At 34.4% G+C, this 15,952-nt stretch overlaps 1 protein-coding gene across 1 annotated transcript in view; it reads right to left on the reverse strand.

Moving 5' to 3' along the window:
• STXBP4 (syntaxin binding protein 4) overlaps nt 1–15,952 on the reverse strand; it is a gene marked incomplete at its 3' end in the record, with an annotated part of 112,783 nt that overhangs the window by 3,059 nt on the left and 93,772 nt on the right. The window contains exon 13 of the mRNA XM_008585150.1: nt 6,327–6,503. Within this exon, the coding sequence (XP_008583372.1) occupies nt 6,327–6,503 (177 nt within the window). The remainder of the gene's footprint in view (nt 1–6,326; nt 6,504–15,952) is intronic.

A 15,952-nucleotide genomic window follows, 5' to 3' on the forward strand; every position in this document is an offset into this window, starting at 1 on the left:
AAAAAAAAAAAATTAGAAACTTGGTTCATGGGTTTAACATCTGATTAGATGCAGTTAAAAAAAGAACAGGTGAACTGGAAGACAGAAGTTAAAAAACTTCTCATAATGGAGTGTAGAGAAAAATATAACTTTAACATGTGCAATTTGCTTCTGTACTAATGTTTGCTAAAAACGAGAAAACATAACTAATGCCATTTTAAGTAAAGCAGCTTTTAAGGGGTTATGTAGAGGCCAGGCACAGTCAAGGCAGGCCCAGGCACGCTAAATTCCAGGAAGAGAGTAATCACCATCCGGTTCCAGGAACTGGCCAGTTCCTTATCTAGAGGCCGCCTGGCCAGACCACAAGGAAGATAAACAATTGGGAAATATACTGTTCCTTATTGGGGTGCCAGCCGCTAAGCCCACCAATAAATCTAAAGGTCGCCTCAGATAACCCGCAAGCAGTATACAACTCATCCTGTTGCAAAAGTCTGTCAAAAAAAAACTGTATAAAAAGTGCTTGTGTTAAGAGCTCGGGGTCGCTTCTGTCCAAGAGACTGGGTGACCCCAGCATGCTGGAATAAACTCCTCTTGCTTGATTGCAATGGTCTCTGTCTCGTGGTCTTTGTGAAGTGAGCCATCCTGACGTGTGGGATTTGTGCATGGTGCACAAGTCTTACAGGAGCAGAAAATTAAAAATTAAAGCATGAATTAAGGAGCAGAAGTAAGGAGAAAACAGCCAGAAGCAGCTCTAGCATACATCCTATCTGAATTACTCAAGAGTGACTAGAAAGAGTGAAAGAGAAATAGCTCAGGATGATAGCTTAAGATTTTCTAGAAATGGGAAAAGATATTGCTCCTCAGATCAGGAAGCTCAATGAATTCCAAACAGTATAAATTAAAATAACACATGACTCATTGTAGTCAAACTGTTAAACATCAAAGCCAAAGAGATCTTAAAATCATATAGAGGGAAATAGATTGTAAACAAATGACAGATTGACAGCTGACATCAAAACCACAAAATAAAAACAATGGAAGAAATTAATGCCAACTTAACATTCTTAACATAGCTAAAACATATTTCAAGAACAAGAGTTGAATAAAGATGTTTTTCAGATATACAAAATGGAGAGCTTATTACCAACAGTTCCTCACTAAATGAATTTCTAAAAGATGTACTTTAGGAAGAAAGAAATGATCCTAGCAAGAAGGTCTTAGATATAAGAAAGAATGTTGAACACAGAAAATGGTAAATGTGGGATCTGTCTAAACAAATGCTGACCACACAAAACAAATTGTAACAGTGTCAACTTATAATGTTAAAAGTCAATAAAGAACAAAACTACTGATAAAAATAAAATTGAATAGGGAGAGATGAACAATAAATGTTTGCAATATTTAGAAAAAAGCTACTGATCAATTTTATAATTTACGTTAAAATAGAATGTTAAAATTTTTAGGATAATCATTAAAAATTAAAAACAGAATGTGTAACTTCTAAATGAGCAGAGGAAACTAAATGTAATAGGGCAGATGAACACAGGAGAAATCTGAAACAATACAAACACAAAAAAGGCAAGAAATGGAAAAAACAACGACCCAGAACATATGGGGCAAATAAAATCTACAAAATAAGAGGGCAGAAATGAAGTGAATTAGCAAATAAAACAGTGTAAATAGAAAGAGCTTTCCAATTAAAAGTCAAAAATTAGGGAGATGGGGAAAAAATCCAGCTACATGCTGTTTATCACAGACACAATTAGAATATAAAAACACTGAAGTTGAAAATAAATGAATGAAAAAAATAGGTAAATACCAACCAAAAGAAAGCTGGTGTAACTATTTTAATATCAATCAAAAATAGTCATTAGGGGAAAAGAAGATTGCTAGATTGAAGAGTCATGACATTTTCATAAAAGGATGATATAATTCCAAGCTTGCATGCAACTAAAGACATTACTTCAAAATATTTAAAGAAAAATTTAAAAACCACAAAGGAGATTTTAACATATTTCCCTGAATAACTGATAGTTCAGGCAGACAAAGAAATTAATATGAATAGAGAAGAAATGAACCCCACAATTAATGACCCTGATCTAGTGAACTATANAAAGGATGATATAATTCCAAGCTTGCATGCAACTAAAGACATTACTTCAAAATATTTAAAGAAAAATTTAAAAACCACAAAGGAGATTTTAACATATTTCCCTGAATAACTGATAGTTCAGGCAGACAAAGAAATTAATATGAATAGAGAAGAAATGAACCCCACAATTAATGACCCTGATCTAGTGAACTATACAGAACAACAGCATCCAAAACCTGCATAATTCTTTTCAAGCTCATTTTGAACATGGTAAACACTGACTACATAAAAAGCCACGAAGCAAACATCAACAACTTTTGAAGAGTTGTTATTGTATAAACTAGAATAAACTCTGGCTGCTGCAATTAAACTTTCTGTGCCTCAGTGATGTTCATAAATAAAGACAATCATAAATATATATTTCCCCCAAATTAATCTATAGATTTAAATTTCCAGTAAAAATTTCGATAATTTTTTTTGGGTGGAATTGATAAGCTGAATCCAAAATAGAGAGTAACAGATCAAAGGCTCATGTAGCCAACACAGTTTTGAAGGAAAAGAAGTAGGTAGGATGATCAGATATCAAGACTTACTTTACAAGATACAGTGAGCAACATTGTGTGTTATTTGCACAGCAACATACATAGGCCAATGAAGAGAACAGGGAACCGCGAACATATACACACATATGAAATCTTGACATATGACATATGACACAGCTGTTTTGTAGATCAATTAGGAAAGAAGGGGCTTTTCAGTAAATAGTGATGGGATAATTGGTTATTCCTTCGGAATAAAGAAAAAAAATAAATGAAATGGATTCCCACTTCATGCAGTGTCATACACCAAAAAAAAAAACAAAAAACAAAAAAAAACCCTTAAAACTTTAAAGTTTTTAAATTTTAAAACTTTAGAGGCAAATAGAATATCTTTATATCTTTGGAAATGAAAGGACTTCTAAAAAGACAGATTAGAGAAAAGATCGATAAGTCTGACTGCATAAAAATTCAGCAATCCTATCCATTTCACCATAGAGTATAAAGGCAAGACACAAATTTGGGATAAAACTTTTATAGCATATAAATTAATAAAGGATTAGAAACCAGAAGAATCATCGTACATCTATAAGTATATGAAAAAAACAACCCAATGCAAAAATGGTCAAAAGATATAAAGAAGCATTCCACAGAGAAATACAAATGCCTAATAAATACCTAAACATATGCTCAACTGGCTACCAGGAGAGAGAGGGCAAGTCTTGGTTAGAGTTGGAGGTTGTAAATAATCCCACCATGGCTGATTTTAAGCTACCAACCTAATGTCACTGAAAATGGAGTTGAGAAGAGATGCCCACAATCAGCTTTCATGAGCTAGTGTCAGCTGGTCTCAGCACATCTCTATCTCAAAGTCATTCAAAGTCATTACTAACCGGGGAGATTCACATTAAACTAAAGTGATAACACTTATTACAACTACCAGATTGAGAAAAATCAAAAGTAAAAGAAAACAAAGGGTCAGCAAAGGTATGGAATAAATGGTAATCTCATTCATTACTGATGGGAGGGTGAATTGGTTCAAACACTTTTGAACACAATTAGGCATTACCAAGCAAAGTTGAAGATAAAATCATTCAATCTAGCAATTCTACTCCTAGCAGGTAACTGTTACACATATGGAGCAGGATATATGTACAAAAATGTTTTTAGCAACATCATTCGTAATAGAAGAAAACAGAAACAATTGGACTGTCCTTTGAATGCAGAATGGATAAATACAGTGTAATATATTCACGCTATGGAGTCAAAGAGTAATGAAAAGACATGAACTAGCTATAAACTTCAATGGATTAACTGCAAAAACAAAATGTTGAGTGAAAAAAAGCAAGTCAGAATGATACATGTAATTCTATTTATATAAAGTTGATAAACAGACAAAACTTAACAACATATTTTTAAGGGATATATATACACAGGCAGTAAAAGGATCAAGGAAATGGTGAATACTAAATCCGGGAAAGTGGTTACCTCTGAGGGCAGGGGAGAAGGATACAATTGGAGAGGGGCATTGTGGGTCTCCAAAAATATTACTGATGTTTTATTTCTTACACTGGAGGTGAATTAAAAAAAAACAAACAAGAGGTAAATAAGTAAATAAATAGATAAAATAAGGGAAAATTATAATGAAAAATAAAATCTTGTTACAAAAAGAATCTGTGTATTAACAATAAATACAAGGGTACTTCAAAAAGTTCATGGAAAGGTAGAATTAAAAGGTAATTCAAATCTTTCCATGAATTTTTCCTTTTTTGTAAACAATGACCTGTACATATTTGTGGGGTACAGTGTGTTGCTTCAATACATGCATAGACTGCACAATGATTCACTTAGGGTAGAGAGCAGAGTTTTGTACCTATTAGTCCACCACTTCTCCTCAAACCCTCCCCCCTCCATCCCACCTCTGGTAACCATTATTCTACTCTCTACTTCTGTGAGAGCCACTTTCTTTTAGGTTCCATATTTGAGTGATATCATGTGGAATTTGTCTGTGCCTGACGTACTTCACTTAACATGATGGTTTCCAGTTCCAACCATGTTGCTGCAAATGATGGGTTTGTTTTTTTTTATAACTGAATATTCCATCCATGAACTTTTAAGTGCCCTCATGTTTGAATCTTAATTCTGTAATATCTTGTTCAATGTCTCTTTAAGCAATTCCACACAATTAAAAAGAGTTTTCTTCTCTTTTTCCACTAGTATTGAGTTTGGAAAATTGTTGAATATTGATATGCCATGTCTAACATCTCTTCTTTGAAAAAAACAAAACAAAACAAAAGGATTGTGTTCAGACTGACTTAATTAAGAGGAATGGCATGAGACCCCCATTATGCTAACAAAGAGAAAAACTGAATTAATTATATTACCAGGCACCTTAAGACAAAAATATTTCTCAGCTAGCAGCTGGAAAAGAGTAAGATTTTTAAAAAAAAGCACTGAATATTTTCATGTGAACTTCTTGAAAGTTATATTATTTAAAAATAAAGTATTAAACACTGTTGCTTTTCTCTCTAAAAGTAACTATAATTATTTTTAAAAAGTACTTTTAATATTATGATAATTCCCCACATATTTCCAGGACCAGGTTAAAGTTACATAAAATAATCACATACTTTTGTTTTCAGAATGTAAATACTGGGTCAAAAATAACAAATGCATGTAATAATCCTAAGCATTGCTGCTTTCTTAAGTTACATGTTTTCCCCCTGGCACTGTGGTATTGTCGAGTGACAGAAACTTGAGCCTTCTTGTGGAATTGGTTTAAAAATAGACAGAAGTGAGATGTTAATGATTCTTTAAAGTTAATCATAAAAATTTCAGGTTTTGTTCTGTATTTTGCTTTTCAAAAACTAGTTTCATTTTCATTTGGTATATTTAAAGTATTTAACTCTTTTATGTTTAAGTAAATAGTCATAACTTGAAAGCTGATTGAATTAGAAATACGAGTATATAAACACCTACTATGTCTATAAGTGAACAACTACATGAAGTTATAAAATATCTATTTCAATTTATTCAATTTTCCACCTTACTTCAGTGAAGTATAAATGTATATGTCTACTATAATTTTTGAAGGCTTTTTAGTGAACATAGCATGTATTCTGTAAAAATAATTCACATAAAAAAGTTCATATTGCATTCTGAAAAGCATTCAGTATTTTACTATTGATGTTGGAAGATGTTCTGTTGGAGCCTAATTTAGTATACCTTACATTTAAAAAAACCAAAAAAACAAAAAAACTGAAATTCAAACTCAGTTTCTTCCCATTAATTATCTTGAGCCTTGGGCAAAAATTCTTTAACTTTCACACTTCCTGAGTGCTTTCACCAAAGAGCAAAACCCATCTCTAGAGGCACCCCCTCCTTTTATCCCCACAAGACAAATTGGCCAGTTTAGAAAGAAAAGGAGAAAACCAATCTAATCAACTAAATAGTTCTAGGACTTAATGCTTGAGATGAACAAGGTTAACCAATGACCCAAATCAATTTGGGGCACGTGCTTTTCCATCTCAAAGCTATCTGGATAGAGGAAGGCTCACAACCTTCACATTACCCCCATCGTGACACATCATGCTATCATTGAATAATAGAAGACAAACACTGACCTAGTTTAGAAGTGCAGATGAAAAGAAAATGAAAACAGGATACTTGACAACGGCAAGGAAACCATGGTAACTAGAAGAGAAGACTGTTTTGCTTACTTTATTTTGGTCAGAATAATCAGCAAGCTGAGCCTTTAGCTCTGCAATCTTGGCCTCTAGCAGACGGATCACTTCTTCGTAGTCCATTTCCATCTTGTGCGCCTGCCTCTGTGCGGCTTCTGCAAGATGTATCCGACTTCGCAGGGCTCTTGTTTCTTCAGCTACAGCTTTGGCTTCCTAAACATTTCAAAATTAATGTTATTGGAAAAAAAAAAAGTAAAAAATAAAAAAAAATAGCTTGGTGATTTACATAAAACGTTTTCCTCACTCTGGAAATTATAATTACAAAACTTAACCAATGTACATATGTTCCTCACTTTTCCATTTGAAAATTAATATTCATGTTATTTTATTACGTGGAGGAATGGCCTGATCTTACTTCTTCCTTTGTTGACTTCTTGGATAATTTTCAGTACGGAATCTCTAGCTTCGCACACCTAGCATAATATTTTGAAAATAAGGGAAGTAGAAGAGAGTTGAAAATAGAAAACAGAAGAATAAGAATTGGTTTAAAAGATAAAAAGAATAGGCTACACCGAAACTCAAGTTGGTGGTAGGGCTCATGTTCTCAGAATGCTATTGCAGCTTCATCAGATGCTGCTGACAGACTCACAGTGTTGTGGGGCTTCTCCATGGACCAAGCCCCAGGGGCCAAAGTTTTCTCCTAACTGCCAAAAGGCAGAATTTAGTAGCAAAATATATAGCTATATCTGTAGGATGCAATGCTCACAAGACATTATAAAACCCAATAATATTATTGTTATGTCTCAGGTGCTTCACGTATCTTCTCATTTACTTAGAACAAAATTGAGAAAAAGGTATCATTAAAAACAACATACATAAGCAGAGACTCAGAGAAGTTACATGACCTGTTCAAGGACACATAGTGTCAGAATTTGAACCCAGCTCTGCTTGACTCCAACATTAACGTTCTCTTTTCAGCATTTTACTCTGCTTCTAAATAATAAAACAAAACAAAATAAAACCACATACAGCAGCTTCACTCTGTACCTTAGGAAGAGAAAAGGGTAGCCAAAAAGTACTTGCTCTCTCAAAATGTGCCTTCGTGCTGGGTCTAAGACAGTCCCCCAGGACACCAATATAATTGAGCATGGCAGTTATTATACTGTAAACCACTTTTTTTCCTTACTTGATGCGGAAATCTCTCTTCTCTGCAATGAAACATTCTGCTCCAATTGCCACAGCTAATATTAAACCATGGCTATTTTAATTTTCTCGTAGATGTATGGGACATTTGCTTTTGTTTGAGCCTAAATACATTTGAAGTGCTGGGAAGGTTAGGGATGTAGACGTATATTTAAGGGTCAGTTTTTCATTCATACATTCAACAACTATTTATTAAATATTTATTATGTGTCAGGTTCTGTTTTAGGTACTGGCCCCTCAGCATTTACATTCTAATTTGGGGAGATAGTAAATTAGGGATTATCAGTGAAGATCTCATTGAAAAGATGTCTGATCAGAGACCAGCAGAAGGGATTTCCTGAGAAGCTTTATGAGCAGAGGGAACAGTTTTTGCAAAGGCCCTAGGATGGGACTGTATCTTGCATCTTGAGAGAACAGCAAGGAGGCCAGTGTGGCAGGGACAGAGAGTAGTAGGGGATGGGATGAGGGAGTAAAACATGAGGGCAGAGCTGTAACAGGAGTGAATGTAGGGATGGGGTTGGAATGAAATACAGATCTTAAAAGGATTGTAGGATACTGTAAGGACTTTGATTTCACTCAGGATGAGATGGGAAGTGATTGGAGGGTTTTGAGCAGAGAAGTGATGTGACCTGACTTAAATTTTAAGAGAGTTACTTTTGCTGCTGTGTTGAGTGTAGCGTGTAGAGTGGGCAAGGGTGAAGAGAAAGGGGAAAGATAAAAAGTAATCATGGCTTGGACAAGGGTGATAGTGGTTGATATGCTGGGAAGTGGTTAGATTCTCAATATGGTCTAGAAGTAGAGCTAACGGGATAGTTCATCAACAGCATTCATTTAGCAACTACTGCATCCACAGACAACCAGGCTATATGATCAACATACAAAGGGGTAAAGGTACCTTCCCTTTTTCTGGCTCAGCTTTGAATGTCAGGTATGACTTAGATAAATGGAGGAAAAAGACAAAAGAGAATAATGACAAAAAGGGCAATGAAAACAAAGAGAGACAAGAAGGAATGTGGGACAGCTGAGAAATGACACTAGACCAGTTCTGACTGGAGTAGAGGTTTCTTATAGGGGAGCAATGAATTTAAAAGGTTGGGAAAGGAACGGAAAGGCTCTGATAGAAATGGCATGACAAGTGAAGGAGCTTGAATTTGGGGAAGTCTTGAAGCCATCTAAGCAGAAAATCATGTGAGAAAACAGTACGTTAGAAGCTAAATCTGGCAGCAGAGTGCAGGATGGAGAGATGTGGCCAACCAACTGCCTCCTATACCCTCGATTCAAAGAACTTTACTTCCTTGTATCTGAAAGTCATTGTCTTATACTAAAAGGGCACTTTTAGAAAGAACTATCTGGGAAAGATAGGGACATCTACCTAGCCCACCACATCATTCAGTCCAGTCCAGGTGATCAAGAGAGTCACCAGTGACATAGCTGGATCAACTTCACACAAGACAGTTACTGTGCATACAAGAGGTAATGGCTTGCCACATGCCTGCATCATTCTAAATGTTTTACATGGATCAGCTCTGTTAATCTGCACGCTGCTATGTGAGATATGCCTATTATTATCCTCATTTTATACATAGGACACAGGAGCACAGAAAAGTTAAGTCACTTGCTCACAGTCACAAACCTACTAAGTGGCAGAGCTAGGATTTCAACCCAGGCAGTCTAGTTACAAAGCTCATGTGCTTAACTACTATGCCACACTGCCTCACCAACTACAGAAAAAGCAAAAAAGAAAAAAACACATCACTTGTAGATGACAGTATCATCAGTGTCCATCCCTGCATGAGCTCGGGATGTGGTCATTACAATAGACTTAAACACATCGGAGGCTGCTACACTGCTCCCCATTTTTCATTCAATCAAGCTACAAAAAAAAAAAAAAGAAAAAAAGCCTCTGAAAAGAAAGAGGGACAGACAATTCTGCATAGCTGCAATGAAGAATAACTAATTTGATGATTTGTCTCCTTCACATTCACTACATGCAGCTTTTATTCTTTTATAAAAACAGCACTTTTATTTTTGTTCAAAGACTGCTAGTTAATTAAATGAAGAATCTGGATGGAATTTATAAAGCTATTATAGTGCACTGATGGTAATACAGTGTGAAATGTAGTTGGGTGGTAAAAGATGCAGAGGTTTTGATGCTGAATAAATTCATGCCATCTCTTTTGTAAATGTATAACTGTCAGGCTGGTGAATGTGACCCCTTAGCAAAGTTCTAGCCCAATTCCCACTCAATGGCTGTTTAAAAGATTAGTGCATTGAAATGACGACTCTTAGAGGAAGCAGTAAAGAAAAGATAACAGCAGTGTACTGTATTTAGCAATACGGGATCACATAAATTCATTTTCTCTTTTCCTCCTGGGCTGTCCTCTAACAAATAACTGTAAAGCCTCCTATGTCAGTAACAATCGAGTCAGAATTTTGCCAGTTCCTCACCATGAGCCTGAAATATCCCATCAGGGCAAATACTGCATTCAACTTGCTGATTTTCTTTGTATAAGGCAGAGTTTAATTCAGTTTAGAAAGTTAGAGAATAAAAGAAAAATTAAGATATAATAGTAAATCAAAAAAAGCAACATAAGCATTATGCTTTTTAATACTAAGCAGCATTAAAAAAAAAAAGAAAATCGCTTGTAGATGACAGTATCATCAGTATCCATCCCTATATGAGCTCAGGATGTGGTCATTACAATAGACTCAAACACATCAGAGGCTGCTACACTGCTCCCCATTTCCCTTGTAGTATGAAACAAGCATACTACAAGGGAATACTGAAGTAAAATCTCTGATTTTTTTTTTTTTTTTTGGTGATATCGAGGAAGTGCGTTCAACTCACATCATCCCCTTATAAAATGAGGTTCTTCTACCTCATAATTTCACAATGAATCTTCAGGCCAAATTCTTCTTTGAAAATATAATTCAAACTAATGAAATCTTTGTGGTCTACAAACACTTTGGACTTAGCTATGTGATTGTGTTGGGAAACGACAGTATAAGCTCAAAGGACAATATGCTACGTGTTTTTCCACATACAGCACTTTTTCTCCACAAGGCAACGTGATCTAGAATAAAATAACATGGGCTTTGGATGGGATATATCTAGTTCAGAAACTTAGATCTGTGATTTTTGAATTTTCTGGCTGTGTAATTCACTCAGATTCAGTTTGTTCATTTGTATAATGGGAAATAACACCCACATTATAAGATGAAAACAACTCTTACTTGAGGGTTAAAGAAATTATTCTTGGTACAGTTTTTTCCCTTTCCTCTTTACTACTTCGGAAAAATATACATAATCACCTATGTGATCAGAGAGCTAGGCTAGATAATTTATTTAGGGTTTTCCTGAGGCACTCAATTAGTACTACCAGCTCTTGAACTTTAGAGAAGTTGTCTGGAAACATAATTTGCACGTCTTTTTTAATGTTAGCAACAATTATGTAAAACCTTTTCCTTTCTAGTTATGAGTCGCAACGGCTCCCTAAAGTAGAAGGTAAAAGCATTAACTGCGGTTGCACATTTGTAATTAGGCTAGCACATCCACATCACTAGACTTAGAAGTTCTGTAATTTTTAAGCTACTCAGTAAATCTTTCAAAATGTCAATGGCTGATGGGAGAAAAAGGAGACTGCAAAGAGATATATGTTTTAGTGTAATGTAACATGCTACCAAGCCCTCATGAATGCTTCTCTTATCAGCTTCCTACACCCACTCACTGAAAACCCTTCTTGGTGTTGGTTCTACTACAGCTTGTGAAAGAGATTAAGAGTTACTGCAGGAAGAGGGCTGTTGAATGAAAAGTGTTTAAAAGCAAGATTTATCTACTTTCCTTAACTTATGCATCTGATTTATTAAAATATATATAGTACACTTCTCAACAGATGATCTCAAAGTGCTTTGCAGATATTCATGAATGAATCTACAACTCACCCCATAAGCATGGATGCATTTGGGGGAGAGTTTACACAACTTTGTATCCACCTCTTATATGTGCTCTGTCCTTATCTTTCTTTACTCCCCCTTCATGTACCGCACTATTCCAACTCCTTACCTAACCAGCAATTGTGCACTGTGAAGTCTTCATTCTGATGTAATTTGCAGCCATTCCTTAATTCCATTCTTACCATCACATAACTGGTTCATGTCTTTCTCACCTCACACTTGGGTACTATGAAAATCACATATACCCTGCACCTCCCATGTTCTTCACTGCAATGTGTATTCTGCATACTTCTGAAGGTTCGATTTTCCAAAACTATTGCTCAAGTTTCACCTTAAGAAAAAACCTAAGAACATGGCACATAACACAATGGTAACTGATAAAATATATCCTCACTTTCCATATTTCAAAGTCCTCCACTACCTGTTCCAAATCAACCTTTCTAGCTTTAGTACATTCAGGTCTCTTACCTGATCACCATATCAAATACCAGCTCTCAAACTTTACAGTTCCCAGACTAAACTCTCTCACCCCCAAGATGCTTTTGGTCACATTATTCCACTAGGTACATATCCCTTTCCCCTCTTTCCTTTATCCAGTTTTCACCCATCCTTCAAAATCTACCTCAGATTTCACCTTCTCTATTCTTTCCAGATTATTTTAGAGTAAATGATCTTTCCCTCCTTTATATCTTTTATATCTGTTGTGTGTAATTAATCACATACTACTGTACTTAGTATCCTGTACTGTTATCTTGAAATGTCATTAAAATATTTTATTACCTAACTTTCTAAAATCAAAGGGCCTTGACTGCCCACATTAGAACCCTATCTAATATTAACAGGCACTAACATAAAAATGAGATATAACTTAGTTGACAAACTGTAGAAATGACTATTCTGTTTTTTCATGTATAAAAATTGGCTTAGAGTACTTTATTAGGCAAGAAGCTTTCATAAGAAATTGCTTCATAAAAGGTTTCAATTTTATGAAAATGTTAAAATTATTTTTCACTTAAATAATTATATAAACCATAAACCATGCTAGGAGAAGCACCATATAATGAAAAACAAATCATATCATTACACTCTCTTTATATATAAATGAAAAAATCTTTTTATAGTAATGTATTTATCAAGCAAATGAGATTATATCAAAATTAAGTAGAATAAAGAAAATGCCGGCCAGCCCGGTGGCGCACTGCTACAGTGCTCCGCTTGGGAAGCGCGGCGGTGCTCCCGCCCGAGGGTTCGGATCCCACATACAGACCGGTTCCCGCTCACTGGCTGAGCGAGGTGCAGGAGCAACACCAAGGGTTGCGATCCCAAAAAATCTTTTTATAGTAATGTATTTATCAAGCAAATGAGATTATATCAAAATTAAGTAGAATAAAGAAAATGCCAAGTCTGGAAAAGAACAGAGAGTTATACTTGTTTGATAATTTTATTTCTTGTTTTTTCATTAAGTATATAAGATTCTTAAATTATGCACATTGGTTTATATTTCCTTAAAAATTACAATTTCCAATCATGAGTTAATACAGTACATGCTCTCAAGGACTACATAATCTTGAAGGCCCTTTCCAACACGATCCAATCCTTGATTCCACAATTTATATAGCAATATTTCTTTAAAGTGTGTAATAATGATAGATATCTGTAAGTTCAAGAAACAAAGATTTTTTCTTTAGTTTGTATGAAAAGCAATATCCTCACTTTGCAAAGGAAGATTCAGCTAAGCTTTTTGGAGGAAAAGCAGGTCAATCAAATTATAATTAGCTCTAATTAACCCTCCCAAGAGCTGTCAACTTCTTTATCTTCAGCTGCCTCACTCCCCAAAAGGTGCAAAATTCTGTCTCTGAACATAAAAGAAAATCAAAGAAATCATTTTCAATTTCTTTTATAAACAGAAGTCCCTAATCAAAGACAGATACACAAGTATATCTACCTGATAAGTTTTATCATGTGCAACTTGTTTATAATATAAATATTAATTAGTTAAAACCCTACTTTAACAATATTTTTAACCCTAAACAAGTACTTTCTGGTTCAGTGAAGGTTGACATAAAAGAAAAAACAATTTCCCTCTCCAAATCTGGTTACAAATATACCAAGAGGGAACATTTACAGTATTGGAAACTTCCTTTCATAATCAGAATTTAAACCCTCTTCACTGAAATATGGTATTCCTCAAAGGCTGCTTTTTAGTTGTTAAACATTTAGAATTCATCTTAAGTTTGGGGTGTAAGGGAGATCTGTCTTCAAAGCAGAAATATATTCCTTCCAAATTAATCTTTAGAGATTTAATCTACTTGGAATCAAAATTTAGCCAAATTTTGTTTTGGAGGAACTTGACCAAGACTTATAAATTTGAAGCTAGATATAAGAATAACTAAATAGCAAGATTCTTAATTTGATGTGGAAAAATAAATCAGTGAGAACTAACTAGTAAGCAAATTGTGGAACAACAAGAAAGAAAGGTGGAATATGGCCCAAGGATTTAAGGTGTATATAAATCTACAATAGTTGGTACTGGCCAAAAAGGAAGATAAAACAGTCATTCAGCCAATAAATACTTATTAACAAAGCAACTGGAAAGACCAGATAGCGCCCAAAAGACCCCAAAATATGTAAAAATTTAATCTATGATAATGGTAATACGACAAAACCATCAGTGGTTGTAAAAAGAAACTTCTGGGGAAAAAAAATGTATAAAGCATAGACCCTCATCTCATACCATATATCAAACAAAATAAATTCCTAGATGCATTAAATTTTTAAAAATGGGGGGATCTGGGTAAATATATATCTGGAATATGACTAGGAATGCATTTTTAAAAGGGTATAAAAAGAAATCATAAGGGAAAGGACAGATTTGACAACACAAAAACATAAAATGGGGGGATCTGGGTAAATATATATCTGGAATATGACTAGGAATGAATTTTTAAAAGGGTATAAAAAGAAATCATAAGGGAAAGGACAGATTTGACAACACAAAAACACTTATATTTAAAAACTTCAAAAAAATTAGAAAGGCAATTTGTATAAAGGGGAAAATATTTGCTTCACATTTGGTAGAAATAAACATGCAAAGAAACCTTATAAATTGATGTGGGAAAAAGGGAGTGGGAAGGGGATACAGATAAAATAAGGAGCATGTAGCAACAGTGGAAGAATGTCACTAGCAATCACATCAGGAAATCAGCTGCCTTCAATACTGAAGAATCGTGATGAAGTTCACAATTTAATTTGAAATTCGTGATCATAGACAATCTTTGATATCTATCATGAATGACAATAAATCAAAGTACAATGTCTTCAGATAGAGTGATTAATTTATGTGGGGCTAGGCATTACTGGGGAAGTCTTGTTTTTAACTTTAAAACAGTCTGTGAATAAATCATTTAATGCAATGTCATGAGTTCCATATTGAAGTAAGAGTACTGAAAGTGTTTCTCACATAGTGAACTGCTGAGATAAGAGTTTTATTGTATCAACTGCCTTATCGCTGCTTCCTCCTTGGGTAAAATTTACTAGTTTGTCAGCCAAATTAATATATATTGCTCTAACATTAAGAAACGTAAAAAGGTTGACATGCACATAGATGTTTAAAATATTCCCTGAAAGGTGCTCTCTTAGCAATTGACTAATAGAATTTTATAGATATGTATTTGTTTGTTTTTACTTAATAAGAAAAATTATACAGAGTAATGCCTACTTTTTACACAAATATGAGGGATCTTCAAAAAGTTTATAAAAGGATTTGTATTATTTTTTAATTCCACTTTTCCATGAACTTTTTGTACTATCCTTGTATGCCTCTAACAGCTCTTAGCTACAGGTTACCTATTATAAAATGCTTTCTAGGAAGAGATGGTTTTGCTCTGTTTTTCTTTTTTCTTACTATATTGAGAGCTCCTTGTAGACTGTATATCTAGCTTTCACAGTGCCTCCATCTAAAATAAGCATATAATAAATATTTCTTAAATTCTCTTGCCAAGTCTCCCTTACAAGTTACTATAAGCATGTGTGAAGCAATTGATGAGAAAGCGTAGTATGTGGTCCATGAACAGCTAGAAAATAAGTGGGTCACAGTATGGAATCTAGAACCCCAACATCATCAGTTCTTACTACTCCAATCACAGACAATACTCTAATCAAATGAACTGGAAGGTTTCTATGAAGATTAAGATTATTTCCTCTCCAAATTCCTCCAACACTGAAAATTTTGTGATTCTAATTAATTTAACGCAATCAAAACAAGTTCTATACAGGTTGAGTATCCCTTATCTGAAATGCTTGGGACAAGAAGTGTTTCAGAATTTTTTGGATTTTGAAATATTTGCACATACATAATGAGATACCTTGGGAACGGGACCCACATCTAAACACAAAATTCATTTATGTTTCACATACACGTTATGCATATAGCCTGAGGTAATTTTGTACAATATTTTAAATAATTTTGTATTTGGATTTCAGTATTTTTCAGTATTTTTTTTTTT

Source organism: Galeopterus variegatus, unplaced genomic scaffold (assembly GCF_000696425.1).
Source record: "Galeopterus variegatus unplaced genomic scaffold, G_variegatus-3.0.2 Scaffold3472, whole genome shotgun sequence".
In the NCBI taxonomy this organism is placed as follows: domain Eukaryota; kingdom Metazoa; phylum Chordata; class Mammalia; order Dermoptera; family Cynocephalidae; genus Galeopterus; species Galeopterus variegatus.